Genomic DNA, 22,303 nt, shown 5'->3' with positions numbered 1-22,303 from the left:
TCAGGAGTATCCTTCCTTCTGCACCTTATGAAGCACTGTTGCCAAGGCCGCTGCAGAGGAATGGGAGAAGTATGAACACTGTTACTACAAGTGGGAAAAGATGAAGATGGGCCAGGAATATCCATAGAAGTAGGAACAAGAAAACAAAAGGGAGTCCGATCTTCACTAACAATCTCCCCCAAAAGAGGACGAGAGGACTAGAAATACGCGATAGACTCAAGGAATGTAACACCCTCAGATACATACTGTCGACTAGAGTGGGGATCAAAGCACTTGTACCCCTTTTGGACAGGAAAGTAGCCCAAAAATATGCATTTGATGGATTTAAGCCCCCAAAATGGGATCTTTAGGGAACAAAAGTTGATGAGGGGATTGAAGAGAAAGGGTTAATGAAGGAAGTTTGTTATTGAGATATACTGCTGCTTCAACACATGTCTATTTTTTCTCTCTGCTACACCATTCTATTGCGGAGTATGAGAACATGAGCTTTGATGAATTGCTCCCTTTCCTTCAAGGATTAGTCGTAGATGCTTTTCAAAATACTCAACACTGTCAAACCTTATTATCTTAATGTGCTTTTCAAATTGTGTTTCCCCCATCTTGAAGAAGTTTTGAACAATGGCAAGAACTTCATCTCTACTCTTCATTAGGTATAGCCATGTATATCTAGAGTAATCATCAATGAAAAGTATAAAATATTAATAGCCACTCGTACAAGAAATCATTAGGCTTGTTTTAAGTGAGAAAATCATTAACATAATTAATGCTTATGCACCTCAAGTGGGTTTAGAAGTACACATTAAAAGGAAATTCTGGGAAAACATAAAAGGATTAATCTAAGAAACATAGTTTTCAATGCACCAAGGCGAGGCTAGGCGACAGGGGGGTGCCTAGTCGCCTAGTTGCCTAGGCGATGAATTTTTTTATGTAAAATCATATATCCTAGGGTAGTTCCCTAGGTTCCATAGCCATATTTCCTTAATAATGATTCATAATTTTCATAAGAAAAGTATAAATTTCATGTTTAAGTCTAGAAAATCAACATTTTATGAGAAGAAAAAGAACAAAGTAAAGAAAATTCAAAAAATATAGGGGCTGAATCCCTACTTTTGTTATAGCAAAGAAGAAAAGAAAAGGTGGAAGAAGAAGACATGGTAGGAAGAAAATGTGTTGATTAGACAATTTTAAGTTCTTCCTTTGCTTATAGGTTCAGGTTTTGAAATTTTTGAGGGTTCAATCAAGGATCAAAATTTCAATATGATATGCCCCATATCGGGTGTATTGATTGTACCTTTGGGGTCCCGATACCTGTTTACAGGTGTTTTCGAGGACCCTTTTTTTAAATAATATATTTAAAAATGAAATTGAAAACCAAAGAAATAAAAAAATAGGGAAAGTATCGTTATAAGTACCGATACACCTCTACCAATACACAGAGGTGTATCGATACTGTGAACCATGGGTTCAATACAACAGTTAGCAATGCTGCATTGATTAAACCCTAACAAAATAAGAAAATAATAATAAGAAATTAGTATATAAACACACAAAATGAATATTCTAGTTTAATAATGTTTATTTTATAATTATAATGTCAAAACATTAAAAATATAAAAGTAATTTATAACCTAGTGCACAAAACTGCTAGGCGACTAGGCAAGGCAAGCCTCCAAGGGCGTCTTGTTACCTAGGTGTCGCCTTGACAACTATGCTAAGAAATTCCTAATTAAGAAAGATTTTTATAGGAGGGAACTTAAATTGGCATGTGGGGAAAAAGTGTAGGATATAATATGGTGAATGGAATATTTTAGTTTGAAGAGAGGAATGAAATAGGAGATACAATCCTAGAATTTGCAATAGCTTACGATATGACAATTCTAAACACATTTTTCAAAAAGAAGAATGAACACATAATAACTTTTAAAAGTAGATCAAACATAAGTCAAATAGAATTTTTTTTACTAAGGAAACAAAATAAATGATGTGTAAGGATTGCAAAATTATTTTAAGGGAAAGCTTAACCAAACAACATAGATTAGTGGTGGTGGATGTGCATATTAGGAAATGAAGGAGAAAAAGGGTAGAAAATAAGTGTCCAAGAATTAGGTGAGAAAACCTAAAAGGAGGAAAATCAGTTCAATTTGGAGATAGGTTGAAAGTAAAAGGAAAATGGAATTTTGATGGAAAGACCAATGATATATGGCTTAAAATGGCAAACTACATAAAGAAAGTAAAAAGGATGTCTTAGGGGAATCTAAAGGACAATGGAAAAATGCTAAAAAACTCGTTGGTGGAATGAAGAGATTCAAAATATAATCAAAAAACAAGCTTATTACAAAGATGGAAAATAACTAGGAAAAATATAAATTAGGGCATATGATGAGCTTTATCATAAATTAGGCACTAAGGAGGGAGTAAAAGGAATTTAAAGTCTAGTAAAGATAGGAGAAAGAAAAGACAAATTTAAACCATGTTATGTGCATTAAAGAGGAAGATCTAAGAGTCTTCATAAAAGCTGAAGAAATCAAGCAAAGATGGAAAGGCTGTTTTGAAAAATTATTAAATGAACATGTAGAGGGCGCTGATGGAGGAGAGAGTAATAATACTAATAATGTTAAAAATAAATGCACCTTCGTAAAATTGAAACTAGCAAAGTGAAGGAAGTGTTAAATAAGAAAAGAAAAAAAAAGGAAAGACATTAGGATTGGATGGGATTTCAATAAAAATGTGGAAAGGTATGAGAGAAGTAGGTTTAATTAATGAAAGAAAAGAAGATGCCTAATGAATGAAAGCAGAGTAGTATGGTGCATATATTTAAGAACAAAGGTGATATACTAAGTTGTAATATCTATTGGTAGATCAAACTCATGAGCCATACTATGAAAGTCTAGGAGAGGATAATTGGGCAAAGAGTACAACATGAAACAAATATATTAGAGAACCAATTTAGGCTTATGCCAGGGAGATCAGCCATGGAATTTGTCTTACTTTTGAGACAATTATAGAAAAGTTCATAGCAGAAAAGAGAGATCTTCATATGGTGTTCAATTGATCTAGAGAAAGCTTATGATAGAGTTCCTAGAGGGAAAATATAATGGAATATAGTGGCTCTTGGAAGAGAAAGGGTTCCAAATAGGTATGTAGAAATAATTAAGGATATGTATGAGGAGCAACAACTAATGTTAGAACACCTATAGGAGAGACATTAGATTTTACAATTACGATGGGTATTCACCTAGACTCAGCACTTGGCCCTTATTTATTTGAACTAATCATAGATGAATTGATTAAACATATTAAAGTGGAGGTCCCTTGGTGCATGTTGTTTTCAAATGACATAATTTTAATTGATGAAACTAATTAAGGATTAAATGCAAAGTTAAGCTTATGGACAAATGCCTTATAAACAAGAGGTTTTAAAATAAGTTGGACTAAAACGGAATATATGATATATAAATTTATTAAAAATAACAGTGCAAATCATGGTAACTTAGGATTGAAGACCAAGAGATAGCTCAATGTGACCTTTTCTAGTGCCTTGGTTCAATAATTCATAACTTAGGCAGTCAAAAAAATGAGTGTCATAAATGTGTATGCTAAGATGGATGAGTGGAAAATAAAAGTAGACTTAGATAGTTTGGTTACATAAATAGAAGACCATCAACAACACCTATAAGAAGTGGTTTACTGCAAGTAGTAGGAAAAAAAAAAGATTCAAGTGGCAATAGTTTAACAATAGATATGGCTTCAAACAGAATGGAATGGCAAAACAAGATTCATGTAACCAACTCCATATAGTTGGGAATTGGGATAAGGGTTGGATGATGATGATCATAGTGGAGAAAATAAATATAATAAAAATAAATAGAAACCCCTTTACTGTAATCAACTAAAGATAGAAAAGGAGACAAATACATTCAAATTTCAAATTTCAAAAAATAGATAGGAGAGCTCTTTATCTTTATCTTGGTATAGATTTAGACTAAGAGAGCTGTTGTTGCTTCTTCACATGGATACTCGAATATTTTTCCTCTTGTCTGGCCTCTTTATGTGAGTTGTTGGAGGTGAAAGAAAAGAAGTAATACAGACTAGTGGCTAGATGGGCTCCCTGTAAATCTTCAAGTAGGTATGCATGTTTTGCTGCCCCTTGGCTCTGCCTAGGAAGTAGCAACTAAACCAAGTATAATTAAGAAAAGAAGCAAATAGATACACCACAACTACCATGCCTATATGCTCTGTCTCTTCTCAACCTGATTCTTCTTCTTCTTTGCCTAGAAAACCCACTTAACAATCAAGAGAGAGAAAGAGAGATTATGATTAGAAAGTGAGAAGATTTTGAAAACTTGGAACCCCAATTAAATGATTTAAATTTTCAAAAGAATGTGTCCTTAATGAGGATAATTGATTAGTCATCCTCCTAAGGATGTTGCTTGTTTCAAAATTGGAGCATGAGCACTTAAGCTTTGGCAATTCCCAGAACTTTGCCTTTGCAATCCCTAAATCACTAACATGTCTTCTTTCAATCATCTCGGTACCACTTCGACATCTTATACGATTCGCTCTCAGATTGATTACTACTCTCATTATCCATTGAATGAGAAGAGATGTCATCTCTTTGTTTATTGATTGCTTTGTATCCTCTTTGTTAGCTACCTGATCTTGGAGATCAAAATCAGAGGAATCCCTCTTCATTGACAAAATATCGTCATGCTCATCTTCCCCTTCATAAGAGGCCTCTATCACCTCAACTTCGACAGGACTTTCCTCTCTTGCAATGCTGTTGTGGTTGTCAACTGAATAAATGGGAAAAGAAAGGGAGGGGGCAGTGACTGTTTCAGCTGCCGGCAACAGAGAAGAAGAGGAAGGGAAACAAGAATAAGAGTGGAGGAGGTATTTTGTTGTCTACTCAATTAGCAGAAGGGATCGGTAAGCATGGTTTACCCTAAATGTGGAGGTGGAGGGAGGTTTTTGCAAAGGTCAAAGTTCAGGGGAGGTTAAAGCAATTGTCAGAAACTGCAGGGGAAGTTTAAATAATTTAACCTTCAAAAAAATATTTTCTTAAAACAAAAACACATATTTGGCTATGCAGTGCTTTCCTTATTTTCAAAACTGAAACCAAAAACATGTTCTCAAATTTCTGGTTCCAAAAATATGATTTCCATTAGTGGTTTGATATTACATTTCACAGAGCATACAATATTCAAATGGAGATTCTGATTGAGTGGATATTAGTTCACCTTGCCTATTTTTACATTTTATTTAGACTTTAGACGTGAGTTCTTGGTGACCTAAATCCAATGAATGAATAATCCATTTCAGAGTCATAATTGGTACAAATTAGAAGCTTCAAGGGTAATAAAAATAGGTTTCCTTAGGTTTTTAATTTTTTTAGTAGATAGTAATAAAAGTTGGGGTTGAAGGTGGATAAAACTTACCTGCCGACTTTGGTGTCATACTCCGAACAAGATCTACCAATTCACCAGTGGAATGCAATCCACCACATAAACGAGCATTCACAATCTTTGTCTGAAGACAATGCCAGTTGCTCTCTTCACCATAATCCCGCAAAATCCGTCCAACTTCAGCCTCTGGCCAAGAATTCAAGATGTCTTCTGCTTTCAAACTTCCCTGTTATGAATCTGTTCCAATCAGTTAAATAGTGGAAAAATCTGTGGAAACTACATGAACATACAGTTGGCTAGTCAAAGTTTCAGGCATATTACAATACACTAATAGCATGTGAAGTTGTTCAAAGAATGGAAAGGCCCAGGGTATGCATCTAGGGCCATAGAACCTGAGCAAATCCCCTCTATATTGGAACCTTTCACCTTGGGATTGACAAAAAGATGGAAGTTCTCTCTTAAAACTACTGGACTTGAACATTAATTCACATCAATGTAGATAACCCATTTTGACCCCTGGCTGATTAAGAGTCTTTGAGGGTTTGCTAACTTGGATTTGAGGGATACAAAATCAAGCAGAAAGAGCCAGTCAACTGAGCAGAGGATCTGGAGGGATTGAACAGGAAAAACACTAGAAGAAAGTTCCACATCAGTAAATTCATGTTTTCATATGATCTTGATGGGCCCTACAGCTGTAAGTTTGTAAAGACTGCCATATATCAACTTGTGCAGCCATACAGCACATGGGCCCTGTTTTCTAATCTGTGAATTGCAGATTTAGGAAAGGTGTTTCTGCTTTTGCTTCACTTCAAGCCACCTAGGATCAGTCCTAAACCCCAATTAATTCAACATAGGATCAGAAAAAGGTTCCTAAACCTTCCCAAATTAAGTTACTTTTGAATCTAAATCAAATTAAAATGGATTTTTATAGATCTCCTTAGATTGTCTTACTTTAGGAATGAGATAATGAATCTTGTGTGATTAAAAGAAGGATAGCCTCATGATTTGAGGAAGCTACAATATTAAAAGGGGAGAAAATGGGAAAAATGTCTTTCTGTCGAAGAGTGTAAATAGATGGGGTTAATTACTTAAAGTACCCCTGAACTATCTACAATTACTTAAAAGTACCCCTAAGGTTTAAAAACCTACTTAAAGTACCACTAATGTTTCGTATATTCACTTTCCGTTAGGTTGGGCCTTTAAATTGGACAAAAGACACTTTTGTCCTTAGTTATTCTTCACATTTTTAAAATGTGCATTCCTTAAACTAAAGCATGTTAACACACTGAGAGTGACATCCAGCCCTGCACCCCCCCCTCCCCCCCCGTCCCCATTTCTCTCCTTCCATCTCCACTGCAAAATCTAGCTGTAGAGTTGGGAAAATTCTCGCTGCCAGGTTTGGGCAGGAATTCCTTAGCTTCTCTTTGCGAACATATGAAAAACTTGCTTCTTCTTGCTCATCAACATATCTGAAACTTGTGAGTCAGGTCCCTTAAAATGCTTTTCATTTCAACTACTGCTCCCAGGTGATATAAACCTGCTTCTTATTGCTTTCCAATGTTGCTTGCTTGAGATTATTTCTTGTCTTTCAAGCACTCATTGATTGGATAGGAGGTTTTGCTCAGGAGTCCAGCCTGTCAATTGGAGTGCAGAATTTGAGTTTTAGATTTCCCGTCTTGTAAGTGTTACTCAGGAGTTCTTTTCATCTATTTCCCTGTCTAGGATTGGTCCTAAACCCTAAATAGTTCAATCTAGGAGCAGAAAAATGTTTCTAAACCTTCCCAAATTAAGTTACTTTTGAATCTAAATCAAGTTAAAATGGACTTTTATAGATCTCCTTAGATTGCCTTATTTTAGGTGTGAGATAATGAATCTCAAGCGATTAAAAGAAGGATAGGCTCATGATTTGAGGAAGCCACAACACTAAAAAGGGGAGAAAATGTCTTTCTGCCGAAGAGTGTAAATAGATATTTTTGAGGGGGATTTATGAGAATCCAAGGTTCAAAGTATTGGAAATGCAAGGTGTATCGGAAAAGCAATTTTAAGGGACATATTGAGATACACTTTGGATACATATAGATACAAATGAAAAATCAAGATACGCGTGGATACACTAGCAAATTCAAATAAATCTTAAAAAATATACATTAATAACAACAAATATAAGTTTAATATGACTTTTAATAAGTTATTTACACATAAAAAGTCATGCTTTTAATGGTTTATATAAAGTCTGAGATATCGGGACACAATTTAACTATTAAAAAATGAGAGAACTAAAATCTATATGTACATACCTTAGCTTTCAGAAAATCAATATAATTTGTATTAATCTTTATTAGTATAAATTTTAATAATCAATTTTAGCATTTATCGACAAATATCCTAAGAAGATAAAGTTTGCTTAAGAATCAAAATGCATATAATTGTGACGAGCAATTACAATATGGCATAGTGGTTGACTTACGCCCTCTGTTAGTAGTCCTAGCTGGCTAATAACTTAAAAGGTGTATTGTCTTGACCGTGTAGCCGGCCAGAGATAAGTGGAAGAGAAGAGAAGAGAAGAGAAGAAGAAGAGAAGAGAAGAGAGGAGAGAAGAGAAGAAGAAGAGAAGAGAAGAGAGGAGAGAAGAGAGAAGGTTTGCAATGTAACAGTATTGGCGGCGCCAGTGTTTATTTTACTATATATAGGGCGACAAAAATAACAAGGGAAAAGACCCTTGTGCCCTTGAGTACAATAACAGACAACAGAAATAAAAAAACACTTTAATTAGCCAAACAGGCCCTAACATCTGCAACTAAGTTATTTTAACATTATTCCAACACTCCCCCTCAAGTTGAAGCATAAATGTCAATCATGCCCAACTTGTCATACAAATCTTTGTGCCGCACATGGTGAAGACCTTTGGTGAAGATATCTGCAAGTTGCTCTTCCAAGCTGACATATGGTGTGCACACTTCTCCACTTTCAAGTTTCTCTCTAATAAAATGCTTGTCCACTTCAATGTGTTTCGTCCTATCACGCAGAACTGGATTAGCAGCAATATTGATGGCAGCTTTATTGTCACAGTAGAGTGACATAGGATTGCTTACTGCGAAACCCAGTTCACCTAACAGATTTCTTATCCACATGATTTCCGCAACCCCATGAGCCATCGCTCTATACTCTGCTTCAGCACTGGATCTAACCACCACACTTTGTTTTTTGCTTCTCCATGTGACAAGGTTTCCTCCTACAAAGGCACAATAACCACTGGTAGACTTTCGGTCATTGACTGCTCCTGCCCAATCTGCATCAGTATATACTTCCACTTTTAAGTGACTGTGTTTTTGGAACAACAAACCAGCTCCAGGAAACTTCTTGAGATATCTCAAGATCCTCTCTGCAGCCTCAAAGTGAGTTGTCCTCGGGCTGTGCATGAATTGACTAAGGACACCCACTGCATAGGCAATATCAGGCCTGGTCATAGACAAATACAGAAGTCTCCCCATGAGTCTCTAGAACATCTTTACATCTTTCAAAAATTCTCCCTAACTGTCTCCCAGATGGTGTATTGGTTCAATAGGTGAATCAAATGCTTTTACCCCCAATTTGCCTATATCTTCTAGTAGATCTAGTACATACTTCCGTTGGGAAATAAAGATGCCCTTGTGAGAGCGGGCAACTTCAATTCCAAGAAAGTATCGTAAGGGGCCTAGATCCTTCACCTCAAATTTAGTGGCTAAGAATTTTTTTAGTCTCTGGATTTCAGCCTCCCAATCTCCTGTGATCACTATGTCATCCACATACACAATAAGAGCTGTAATTTTACCTTTACCTCTTTTTACAAACAGGGTATGATCTGACTGGCATTGTTTGAATCCCATCTGTTGGACTACTAAATGGAACTTACTAAACCAAGCCCGAGGTGATTGTTTCAAACCATATAGGGACTTTTTTAACCTGCACACCTTTTGTTCACTGCCTTTGGCACAGAACCCTGGGGGTTGGGTCATGTACACCTCCTCTTCCAAGTCACCATTCAAGAAGGCATTCTTGATGTCCAATTGGTGAAGATCCCAGTCAAGACTTGCTGCCAAGGAAAGGAGAATCCGGATAGAGTTCATCTTCGCTACTGGAGCAAAAGTCTCTGCATAGTCCACTCCATATACCTATGTGAAGCCTCTTGCTACTAGTCTAGCCTTTGTACCTTTCAACAGTTCCATCAGCTTTGTGTTTCACTGTGAGCACCCACTTGCACCCCACTGGTTCCTTACCCTCAGAAAGATCTACCAACTCCCACATGCCATTTTTGTGTAAGGCATCAATTTCTTCCTGCATTGCATCTGTCCATTCAGGTTTTGACAAAGCTTCTGCCATGGTCTTAGGGATGAGGACACTATCCACAGAAGAGAGAAAGGCACGGTACGAAGGTGAAACATGCTCATAGGACACAAAGTTAGAGATAGGATGATTAGTGGTACAAGATCTAACACCCTTTCTCTTAGCAATAGGAATATTAAGATCATTGGGGACAGGTGAATCAACATTTAAAGGAGCAATGGGAGCAAGTGTACCTGGCTGATGAGACGGATCTGCCTCGGGTGAATCCGATGATGTTGGTTGCATAGTGTCTGGCTCCACGGCTCTTGAACTTTGCTGGCTCTTATGGCGACGATGAAAAACCCGGAACGGAGGAGGATCGGGTAAAGGAGGTAGTTGAATTTGAGTTGTCGCTTGTTTCTCCTCAACCCTACTCTCCCCCTGAGGAGAAACCGAGAAGAATGGTTGACTCTCAAAGAATGAGACATCAATGGAAACATAGTACTTGCGGGCAATGGGATCATTGCAACGATACCCCTTTTGAGATGAAGGGTAACCAAGAAAAACACAAGGAATAGCCCGAGGGTCAAGTTTACCATGAGTAGGTGACAGGTTGTGGACAAAACAACGACACCCAAAAACACGCATCGGAATGGTGGACAGCGGGGCTGTAGGGAACAAGAGCTGATGTGGGGCCTTATACTCTAGTAGTCGTGAGGGCATGCGATTGATGATATATGTCGCACACACTACTGCATCTATCCAGAATTGTTTTGGCACATTCATATGAATCAGCAAGCCACGAGCAACTTCGAGAAGGTGACGGTTTTTTCGTTCAGCCACACCATTTTGTTGGGGTGTCCTGGCACAAGAGCTTTGCTGAAGTGACCCACTCAAAGCAAAGAACTTCGTGAGATCACTATGGAAATATTCCTTTGCATTGTCCGACTGGAAAATATGAATTTCCGTTTGGAACTGAGTGAACACCATGCGTTGAAAATCTTTCACAATTTGTGGCACTTCATCTTGAGATCGCATAGGGTAAACCCAAGTGTATCGAGAATAATCATCAATCAAAGTAACAAAATACTTATAGCCAACCGCAGTAGGTAGAGTAACAGGGCCCCAAACATCAGAATAAACAATATGAAATGGAAATTCAGATCTTTTATTTCTTAAAGGTAAAGAACTTCTACAATGCTTACTCAACTGACAAGTTTGACATTGTAACTGACTCACTAACAAGGACTCAAACAACTTTGGGAACATAACTTTTAACAACTCAAAAGAAAGATGACCTAAACGACTATGCCATAAATAGGCCTGACTCTCACTCGACGAACTTGTGGACTCAGTCGCCACTAGACCAACATTATTCTCCAGCACATAGAGACCATCCACCATGCTTCCTCTACCAATCGTCTTCCCCGAGGTCAAATCCTGAAACACACACGAAGACGGAAAAAAGGTGACTGAGCAGTTCAAAGAATGAGTAATATTACTAATGGACAGCAAATTAATAGGTAATTTCGGAACATGCAGGACATTAGGAAGAGTAAGGCCAAGTGGGAGAGATATGGTGCCTTGGCCAGCTATGGTAGAAAAAGAACCATCAGCCAGTCTTACCTTATCTCTCCCAGAGAGAAGGTTATATGTCTGGAACAAATTTAACTTACCGGTCATGTGATTTGAGGCTCCAGAGTCAATAATCCAAGGTGAATCAGTAGTATGAGATGACACATGGAAGGCTGTGGCATTACCTGATGTAGACGCAAATGAGGTAGAAGGAGTAAGCACAGAATCCACCCAGCGGAGAGTCCTACCATACAATTCCAAATGTTCACGGAAGGAGTTGATAATATCTTCCTTAGGGTCAGAACCGTGATGTCTCTCCTGAGTTACGGAAGGACTAGTCTCTGTCAATGCCATATTAGCTGAGTTATACCTTTTTTGATTCTGCTGGCCTGGTTTCTTGCCCTGATCCGGTGCTGACTTCTTACCCAAATCCTGTGCCCATTTAGGTTTTCCATGGAGATCCCAGCATGTATCTTTAGTGTGTCGTGTCTTCTGGCAGTGAGTGCACCAAAGCTTGCTTTTATTTTCTGATTTTTTCTGAGTGTCACCCCTTTTAAAGCCACCTCCGACATTTGTATCTAAATTTCCCCGAACCGCTAGGGCAACTGACTCCCCTTCTACACCATTCATCACACTTCTTCTGCTTTCTTCTGACTGCACCAAGGCATACACCTCCTAGACTGATGGCAAGTCTTTACTACCCAAGATCTGTACCCTGATGGACTCATATGACGAATTCAGCCCTAGGAGGAAGGCAAACACGTGTTGCTGTGATACAAGTGACTTATAGGCCTTTGCATCTTCATCACACTTTCAATTCACATTCTGATAGTGATCAAGTTCTTTCCATATTGATGTCAAATCAGAATAGTACATCGAGAGACTCCTCTCCCCCTGCTTGCAAGTAGAAGATTCAGCTTGTAGTTGATATATCTTGGCATAGTGTCTCTGTTCTGAATAAGTGGACTTCGCTTGTTCCCATATCTCACAAGCAGTTTCAGCCCACATAAAAGTCTTCCTTACTCGTGGCAGCATTGAAACCAATAGCCAAGACATCACCATACTGTTCTCTTGGTTCCACCTATCATGCTCAGCACTTCCATACTTCGGTTCCTTTACTCTCCCATTGATGTATCCTATTCGCCCCCTAGCAGTGATGTAGAGTTTTATCCCCCTAGACCACTCAAGGTAATTCAGACCATCAAAGGGAATGACAGCCATGGGAAAGCTCATATCCATTCCCCCACTCACTCCATTGTGGCTCCCTGAGATCTCTGAAGTAGCAGAATTCTCAGTCGACATGGTCAAGCAGTTAATCAGTCCCAAACACCGGACTTAGGACCCCTCCTTACTCCACAAAACAATGCTCCACTCAGTTCACACCCACACACTCGGGTTTACCACCCAGATTGAGCACAAACAGTACCAAATTCCGGACAAAAACTGAGGTAATATTCGGCAGATTTCAGGCCTGTATAGTTTTATCAGTCCCCACCTACCAGAATTCCAGAATGTCTAACAGCCACTAATCAGTAGGAGAGATCCTTCTTACTTATAGTCAACTCAAACCATTGAGAAGACAGGTCAGCATTGACCTACAGTTGTCTTAACACATGAACAGGATCACACGATCCAAGAAAACTAGGGTTACATAGGTTCGACAGCATTCAGCCACCCCAGATTCATAGGGTTTTCACTCGGCACATGACCAAGGAGAGTAAAGAAGAGAAAAAATAGGGAGAACTGTACCAGTTGTAGCTATTCTGTAGTTCAGAATCAGATTTCTTTTCTGCTAGTCTGTTCGATCTGTTCTTTGGGTTGATCGATCTTCTCTTGACAGTAGGGTTGATCGATCTGCTCTCTTTTAATCAGCATTCCCGCTCTGATACCATCTTGACAGTGTAGCCGGCCAGAGATAAGTGGAAGAGAAGAGAAGAGAAGAGAAGAAGAAGAGAAGAAGAAGAGAAGAGAGGAGAGGAGAGGAGAGAAGAGAGAAGGTTTGCAATGTAACAGTACTGGCGGCGCCAGTGTTTATTTTACTATATATAGGGCGACAGAAATAACAAGGGAAAAGACCCTTGTAACCCTGAGTACAATAACAGACATAACAGAAATAAAAAAACGAAATAAAAAAACACTTTAATTAGCCAAACAGGCCCTAACATCTGCAACTAAGTTATTTTAACATTATTCCAACAGGGCCCAATAACTAAGACGTATTGGCCCCTTTCGGCAGCAAAAGACATGGTCTAGGTTCTACAAACAGAGACCAAAAAGGTTTCTTGCAAGAGAAGAGAGGGGACTGGTTGGGTGATAGAAGAGGAACCCTTTTTCTGCTGACAGAAAGGTTCCCAGGTGACTTGGCTATCAGAAGGGAAGGTGTGTACCAAAGCTAATCATTGACACCTTTTCCTGGAGGTCAAAGCTAGAGGTGTAGAAAGGCGGAAGAATTTTTTTGAAGCATGCCTAGTTGGATGTTTCGACCAAAAAGATTTAAGGGTGGAGGAAGTACGTCAGTGGGCTTCAAAAACATGGGGATGTTCAAAAAGGATGGAGGTGAGAAGGCTTGACAACGACTTCTGGCTCTTTCTTCTCCCTTCTTCGGAAGACGCCAGAAGAGTGGTAAACTCTGGCTCTATGTGTTTCAAAGGAGTGCTACTGCACCTAGAACCTTGGACGGATTTGACTGGAACCAGGAAATCCCCCAAGGACTTACCTGGTTCTGTGTGGGTAAGAGTATATGGGCTACCTTTACACCTCTGGAGTAACAAACTTGCCAGAGGAATAGGGGACCTTTGCAGAGATTTTCTGGAAGCAGAGAATGCAGATGCTGACAAGGGCAGTGTTGAGTTCTTTCGTATCAAGTGGTGTTCCCCCCACCCCCTCTGACAGTCAATGTAAGTGGCCAGGAGCGCAATGTATGTGATCACCATTTGGCCAGAGATAAAGCCGGAAAGGATGTCTGTTCCGGCCAATTTTGCCGAAGCAGTGCAGGTTAAGCCAAGAACAATACAACAAGCTTTGGTCGGGTTTTCCATTGAGGAAGACCTCAAAGGCAGTCAGAAAAGAACCGGAGCCGATGGTTAGTTGTCAGAGGAGTTCCTGGCCACTCTGGAAGTGCTTGGTGCACAGACCGGCACTGGAGATGAGGAAGAAGATGGGTGGAAGCTGGTCAGGGGAAGGAAAAGGAAGAAAGCTTCAGAGCTGTAGGATGGACCTCAGATCGGACAATCAGGGTAAAAAGGCGGTCTGGTCTAGCTCGAGGATGAGGTCAGCATCTTTTCAAAATTTAAATAGTTTGGAAGAGAAAGACGAAGGATCTTTTTTGGATCTTCTGGCAGGTGTGGTTTTGGATCAGATCAAGGCGAGTGGACGGGATCCGGATCCGTTACCAACTTATTTAAGGCTGAAATAATGGCCCTGTTACAACTTACGAGTCTTGAGACTAGCAAAACAGCTGGATGTTAGAGACTTGGAAGTTGAGAAAGAGATTCACAAACTAGTCATTTCCTGGACCAAGCAAGTCACTTTGGCACCTTGGAAGACATGCTTTCAGGGAAATGACCTCCTAGCAAAGAGGTTTAATTCTTCATTCATCTAGGTGAGAAGAATCTGCATAAGGGATGACAGCTGTATTAGCAAAACAAGGAGTTGATAGATCTACTTTAGGCAAAACTGTAATCTATTGTATCTAAGACTGGTGGAATGTTCCAACAGTTGTACTATGTTTTAATTAATTAATGAATTTCTTTCTTTGCTGATCAAAAATATATTAAATGTCAACAGCACTAAATTTATATTTCTAGAAAACTTTAAAAACTATATTATGTCATAGTTGTAAATATTTTAGAGATGCTTCTCCACCATTTGTTAACATTTTGAGAAAGAAGATAAATACAGTTACAGGACAGGAGTTGTCACCTGAAAGTTCATCCGCATATCCAGAGGTCCATCATTGAGAATACTGAACCCTCTTTCTGCATTATTTACCTATCATAGAAAACAAAAAGCATTAAAGAAGACCAAAAATCTGGTCCATATTTCAAGATTGCCCAAATGATAAGGTTTTCAAAATAAATTCTAAAGATAGAGAAATTTCAGGATCAATTGTAAAAAGGGTGGTGGGTTGAGATTGTAGTGTATTTCTTTTCTTTTGTATCCACAACCTCTTGTTGTAACTCTTTTAATTTATTAATGAATGAGTTCCTTTCTTTATTTCTGATCGAAATAAATAAAACAAAATAAAATAAAAATTCCAGGTACCCTATTAAGATAAGAATATCGACATCTGCTTGAAAATAATTTATAAATCTTAAGTTAGAATTACTAGTAAAATAACATGATGATGCTCCAACACTTGGTAAATATACACAGAAAAATTTGCAGCCATATCAATGAAATAAAATAAGAAGAAATGAAAAGCAGGATAATAGAGATAATAGAAAATTTAAAACATTGGAATAAGCATGGAAAGGAACCCATGGGGGTAGAGTTAATTGGTGGGAATTGTGGAAGTCCACAGGAACATTATAAAATACAAAACCTATGGAAATATCAGATACTTAAGACAAACTTTAGAAAACTATCAAGTAGTCATAAGTGCCCAACCAAGTACATTGCATTTAAACGGTTTGGAGTTGATTTGTTGGTGGTAAAGTGGTGCTTTTTTCTTTCTTTCTTGTGCATTCTGGTCATTTTCTTGTAATATATTTTTTTCTTTTAATTAAATTTCAATTTTACATTTTTACTATCAAAAAACATCTTAACCAACTAAGACCACTCAAGATAATTGTTTCATCATGCTTCACAACCAATAAACAGAATCTGAGTATTCTCCAATGTTGATGATAGTGTTGACACTTCTAGAAACATCCTAGGAAGACAACTTTAGAACACACAGCTCCAAGCACGGTAAAGGATATTAACTGATTACAGTCACTGAAACTGATAAAAAAATAATCACAGGGTCTGCCAAACCAAGTCCAGGAAATCAACTAATCAGCCGATCAATAGAAACAATTTCCATAAACAACCAAAATATAGAATACCTCCAAAATACTTGTATGGAAAGAGAAAAAAAGTGGAAAACCCACCAATGCCATAAACAAATTCAGTTAAACCCTCACCAGATGGAAAACACAACCACCATACATCCAACCAATCCTGGGAGGCTGGTGCAAAGAAAGTCCAAAAGAGGAGAAAAACCAGTTGGATGATAAATAGGTGAGGAAGAAAATGTCACAGAAAATTTTCTGCCACTCCAAAAAATACCAAACCAATTCTGGGTTGTAGAAAAATATGCTAGGGGATAAACAAACCAATCCTCATTAAAAAAAAAAAAAAAATCCACTCCAATTGAGATTTAGGGCTGTCTAATTGCCAAAACGATTTCCTGCCATTTCTTAGAAAAATTATTGAAAAAGTACTAATCTTCATTTGTTGCATATGAGACTTTCATAGAAAAATGATAAAAAAACTCTGTAAATCACACACTATCACCTAGTATAATGTGTCATACCTTGGGTGGGCACCAGGTACAATGGTTGACACAACCAATCTGTATGGACAACATCAATATGCCATCCAACAATAGAACTTCAGTTTGATTGGATGTTGCTCTAATACCAAGTTGATTACTTAAGGATAATTAGACTATTTGTTTAGGGTTTGAGAGTGAAGAAAAAAAAAAACAAGAAATAGAGAAAAGGGAAGGGTTGGGCATATATGTACCACAACCCTCTTTTCCAATATTTTATTCATTATGAGAAAATAGCATGAATGACATAACTGCCAATACAAAAATACAATAACATGAATAATACCCTACAAGTCCAATACAAGGGAAATACCCAAATATCCTCCATACATTTATATAACCATCTCAACATTTAAACCTGTTTTACATTTGACTTTATCATTGTAGAATATAGATGATTCCTTCCTTCTTATTTTCCTTCATAAAATATTTTTTAATTATTCATAAATTAATAAAATATAGTTTAGAATTCATAATTTAACATTTAAAACTCTTATTTAATAAAATATTGTTGATATTAACTATTGCTAATATCTACAAAGAAACAAACACAATCCTATTTAAATGCCACCTGTGACTTTCTATGCACTCATGGATAACATGTTACTGAGCTCACCATTACCTTGTAAACCACCAAAATTCCATACTTTTTGTCCTAACATTTAATGAATTCGGATTAGCAGAACGTGATAGCTATTCAGCGGGCTGTGGAACCAATGATAATGTTCCATGCCAGTAATAAATTCATGGGCCCCACTGTGAAAGGTGCAAGTCCCAAGTATTTTATTACTGGCATGGAACATTATCATTGGTTCCACAGCCCACTGAATAGCCATTGTGTTCAGCTAATCCTTGCTCACATTTAATAGTATGAATTTTTAGGCAATACCATTTACATATTTTTCTTCTAGAACTGCCTATGCTATAATGTACAAAAAGTTCATGCAGGATCTGCTTTCAAATCAGGTGCATATAGTGTCTGACCAGATGTCACATTAGTACAAGAATTTCAGTTATTGTTATATAGAGATGTGATTCAGTCCAATAAACTTGCAAATAATCTCAGTTTTCAGCAAGGAAAACAGGAGAAGATAGAAGAGGAACAGCAAGAAAAAAAAAAGAAGAAGATGGGGAAGAAGGGGGAAGGAGAAAAAAGTTCAATGTCTTCTCTCCTTACTCTCTAAACATTTATTAATCCCACTTAATTATAGATAGTTATAATTCTTCCCTTAAGTGGGCGGCCAGCTCAGAATGATACTCAAAAGAAACAAAAAAGGATTAGTAGGCCCATTATCAACCAAGCACAAGTAAGAAACAATAATAACAAAATATAAATCACTTGGGCCCATTTGGCCCAATCTCTTTACACTCCCCCTCAATCTAAGCATAGATATCAATCATTACCAACTTATATAATGTATCAACTTCCCTTTTAGAACACCTTTTGTCAAAACATCAACCAGTTGTTCTTCAAAAGCAATAAATGGCAAACAGACCAATGAAGCAACTCTCTCCCGTATAAAATGTCTATCAACCTCTATGTGCTTAGTCCTATCATGCTGGACCGGATATGTACAATGTTGATAGCTGCATGGTTATCGCAACATAGCATCATTGGCTTTTCACAATCAATACCCAATTCTCCCAAAAGTGATCTAAGCCATAATAGTTCTAAAACTCCATGTGTCATTGCCTTGTACTCTGCCTCAACTGAGGATCTAGCCACTATAGACTGCTTCTTACTTCTCCATGAAACAATGTTCCCTGCCACCATAACACAGTATCTTGAGGTGGATCTCCTATCATCAATACATCCAGCCTAGTCAGCATCAATGTATGCTTCCAACGTCATGTGTCCATGCTTGGCAAACAAGACACCCTTCCCTAGAGTATCTTTCAGATAATACAAAAGCCTCTCTACAGTTACTAAATGTGTATCTCTGGGGGAATGTATGAACTATCTAATGATACTCAGTGCATAGGAAATATTTGCCATAACAACTTCCCAAGCAATCTTTGAAACACTACCCTATTAGTCAACAATTCACCATCAGTAGCTGAGAGCTTGTGATTCAAATCTATAGGAGTGGAAGCTAGTTTAGCACCAAGTTTGCCAATTTCTACAAGTAGATCAAGGACATACTTGCATTGAGAAATGTAAATACCATCCTTAGACTGAGCAACTTCAATGCCTAGGAAATATCTAAGTTCACCCAAGTCTTTAATTTCAAATTCAGTGTTAAAAAACCTTTTGAGGTTAGCCATTTCCTGAGTATCATCACTAGCAACCACAATGTCATCAACATAAACAATCAAAAAGGTCACCAAGGAATCTCTCCTCTTAACAAATAAAATATGACCAGACTGAGCTTGTGTGTAACCAAAGGCAACAAGGGCAGCCCTGAATTTATACACCTTACCTTGCTCTAAGAGACTATTTAAGGCCATAAAGAGACTTCCTTAATTTATACATGTTGCCTTGCATTTCCTTCCCATACACCCCTAGAGGTAGAGACATAAACTTCTTCACGTAAGTATCCATTCAAGAAGGTATTTTTAACATCAAATTGATGAAGTGGCCAATCAAAAATAGTAGCCAAAGATAGAAAAACTCAAACTTTAGTAACCAACCGAGTTTTGAACCTCTTAATAGTACCATTAGAATGATACTTGATAGTGAACACACATTTACAACCAATTGGTTCCTTCCCCTTAGGCAAGTCCACAATATCCCAGGTATTGTTCTTATGCAAAGCATCTAGTCTAGTCACCATAGCATCCCTCCATTCATGTTTAGATAAAGCTTCTAGGATAGACCTAGGGACTACATATGTAGAAATAGAGGCAAGAAAGGAATAATAGGTTGAGAAAGAAGGCTATAGGTCAGGTGTTTGGAGATGCAATGAACTGTACACTTCCGTTTGCCTTTGCGAAGGGCAATAGGAAAATCAAGGTTTGGGAAGGTATCAGAAGGGGTAGAGGAGGGCTGACCTATTACCTCAAGAGTAATGGGAGGTGGCAGAGACTCAACTAAAGGAGGGGAAACAACTTGTTCATACTTGAGTCTTTGTCTTTGGTACCACCTTTGGAGAATAGGATGAGAAATGAATGTGGAAGGATGAACATGAGGAGGAGGGGAGTTGGAACACGTGAAGGAGACTCAATGGGAGGAGAACCAACAAAAAGTAGACTCAACAGAGGAGTCAAGAGGAACTGGAAGAGGAACAACTGGGGACAGAGAAAACAATTCCTCTGAATGCTCCCCCTCAGGAGAAGTGCCAAAGAAAAGGATAGACTCTGCAAATGTGATATTCCTATAAACAAATCGGGTGCCACGGACTGGATCAAAACAACAATATCCCTTCTATGTAGAGGCATATCCTAGGAAGACACACTTGTGTGCTTTTCACTCAAATTTATGTCTCTAGTGGCTGTGAACATGAACATAGCAAATGCATCCAAAAACTCAAGGGGGGAGAAGAGATACTCATTAGGAAAGAAAAGGCTAAAGGGGGTTTTGAAATCCAAAACCTGGGAAAGCATACGGTTTATCAAGTATGTAGCTGTTAGAAATTAATAGGAACATGAGATGAATTACCCCAACCACATGACGATTTTTCCTTTCTGCCACTCCATTCTGTTGTGGAGTATAGGAACAATAACTCTGATGAATTACCCCAAAAGTATCAAAGTAGAATGAAAGGTTCTTCTCAAAATATTCCTTAGCATTATTAGAGTGGAATATCTTGATCCGAGTATCAAAATGGGAAAGAATGAGTTCATGAAATTTCTACACAATAGTTGGTACTTCATCCCGGGATCTCATAAGGTAAATCTAAGTATAGCGAGAGAAATCATCAATGAAAAGGTTAAAATATGTAAAGAGACTAGGTCAAATGGGCCCTAACCCATTAGTGTCTTATTTATTAGTTCTTTGTTGTTATTTGTTCTTAATGGGCCTTTTCTTTATGGGCCTTTAACTCTTGTTTATGTTTTCTAAGTATGCTGATGAGGTGGACGCCCATTTGCCTAGTTGGTAGAGGGTTTGGATAGTCAGAATCTGACTGTAGATTGCCAAGAAAGTGGGACTGCAGAATTTTTACCCAAAACCCTAGCCGACTATAGAGTTTCCAATTACAGGATAAAGAGACTGTTTGGGTGTGGCACTCAAGGCTTGGATGGTTCCTTTTTATCTCCAAAGTGGACGGTTGTAGTTGGAAGTGGTTTGGATAGCTCTGGTTTGAGCAGCTACATCTTCTCTCTTTCTCCCCGAAGGCCAAGTACAATGAAACCCTAGTTTTGAGTTTTTTAAATACTGGACTGACCTCAGCTAGGTCTATAAAGGATGAAAACATTGTTTTTTTATTTTCGTTTGATTGATGGAACAATCTGGAAGTGAGATGAAGCAGATCCCGATGTCGGGGGTTGGTCTCGTAGATTCCATTCTGACAGGGGTGACTACAATTAAACTTGACGGAACAAATTACTTAGCTTGGCCACAATCTATAAAAATTCATGTTTGTAGTAGAGGTAAACTAGGATTTCTTACGGGCAGTAAGGTGAAACCGGAAAAGACTGATCCTACATATGAAAAATGGATGTAGGATAACTACACAACTATTGGGTGGTTGGTAAATTCTATGCAACCCCACATAAGTCAACACTATCTTTGGATGACTTCATCTAAGGAGATTTGGGATAGTGTTACAGAAACATACTCTCAGAAATTGAATGTTGCAAGGGCCTACAAACTGAAGAATGATGTGAAAATTTTGAAACAGGGGAAGAAGAGTGTAGCTGTCTACTATTCGATGTTGAAGTCACTATGGCAGGAGATTGATGTTATGGAAACAGTTGTATGGGAAAGCACCAAAGATGCAGAAACATTTAGGAAATTTGTGGAAAGAAACAGGGTGTTTGAATTCCTTATAAGACTTAACCCAGAATTTGATATTACGAGGCAGAATATTCTAGCCAAGGATGAAGTAACACTTGCTCAGGCATACTCTATGGTGAGCAGTGAAGAGAGCAAGAGACATGTACAACTACAGACTCCACCACCTTCAAAACATTTTGCAGATGTTGGAATAAAACCAAAGGGGGTAAATGAGAAGAAAGAGGTGATATGTGAATATTGCAAGAAACCGAAACGTACTAAGGATACTTGTTGGAAACTTCATCTAGATCTTCTTCCAAAGAGGTTTCGGAACAACAACTTTAAAAAAGATGGTCAGTCTAGAAAGCCCAAGAATGCAAATGTTGCTACAGCATCTGAAGGTGAAAAAACATCTGTTGTGAAGCAGTTGGCAGCAGAGAAGGCAGAGTTTGAGAGATATGGGAGGTTGATTAATCACTTGGAGACTACTGTTGCAACTTCCTCCTCAGGCAACCCCTCTTCATCCGCTTTTACTCATGTGTTTCTGCAAATCATGCTATAGCTTCAGGTAATCGTAGAATTCCTTGGATTATGGATTCTGATGCATCAAAC

The 22,303-nt window shown here is 38.1% G+C and overlaps 1 protein-coding gene across 2 annotated transcripts in view; it reads right to left on the bottom strand.

The window, feature by feature from the left end:
* LOC104593820 (mraW methylase family protein) overlaps nucleotides 1-22,303 on the bottom strand; it is a 59,717-nt gene that overhangs the window by 4,284 nt on the left and 33,130 nt on the right. For both annotated transcript variants that reach the window (XM_010253838.3, XM_010253839.3), the window contains 2 exons: nucleotides 15,201-15,269; nucleotides 5,436-5,628 (listed from right to left, as the gene is read on the bottom strand). In XM_010253838.3, the coding sequence (XP_010252140.1) occupies nucleotides 5,436-5,628; nucleotides 15,201-15,269 (262 nt within the window). The remainder of the gene's footprint in view (nucleotides 1-5,435; nucleotides 5,629-15,200; nucleotides 15,270-22,303) is intronic.

The sequence above is a fragment of the Nelumbo nucifera genome, chromosome 5 (assembly GCF_055504915.1).
Source record: "Nelumbo nucifera cultivar China Antique chromosome 5, China Antique-T2T, whole genome shotgun sequence".
In the NCBI taxonomy this organism is placed as follows: Eukaryota; Viridiplantae; Streptophyta; class Magnoliopsida; order Proteales; family Nelumbonaceae; genus Nelumbo; species Nelumbo nucifera.
Note: the sequence above shows the minus strand (reverse complement) of the source record. Positions and strands in the feature narration are given on the sequence as shown.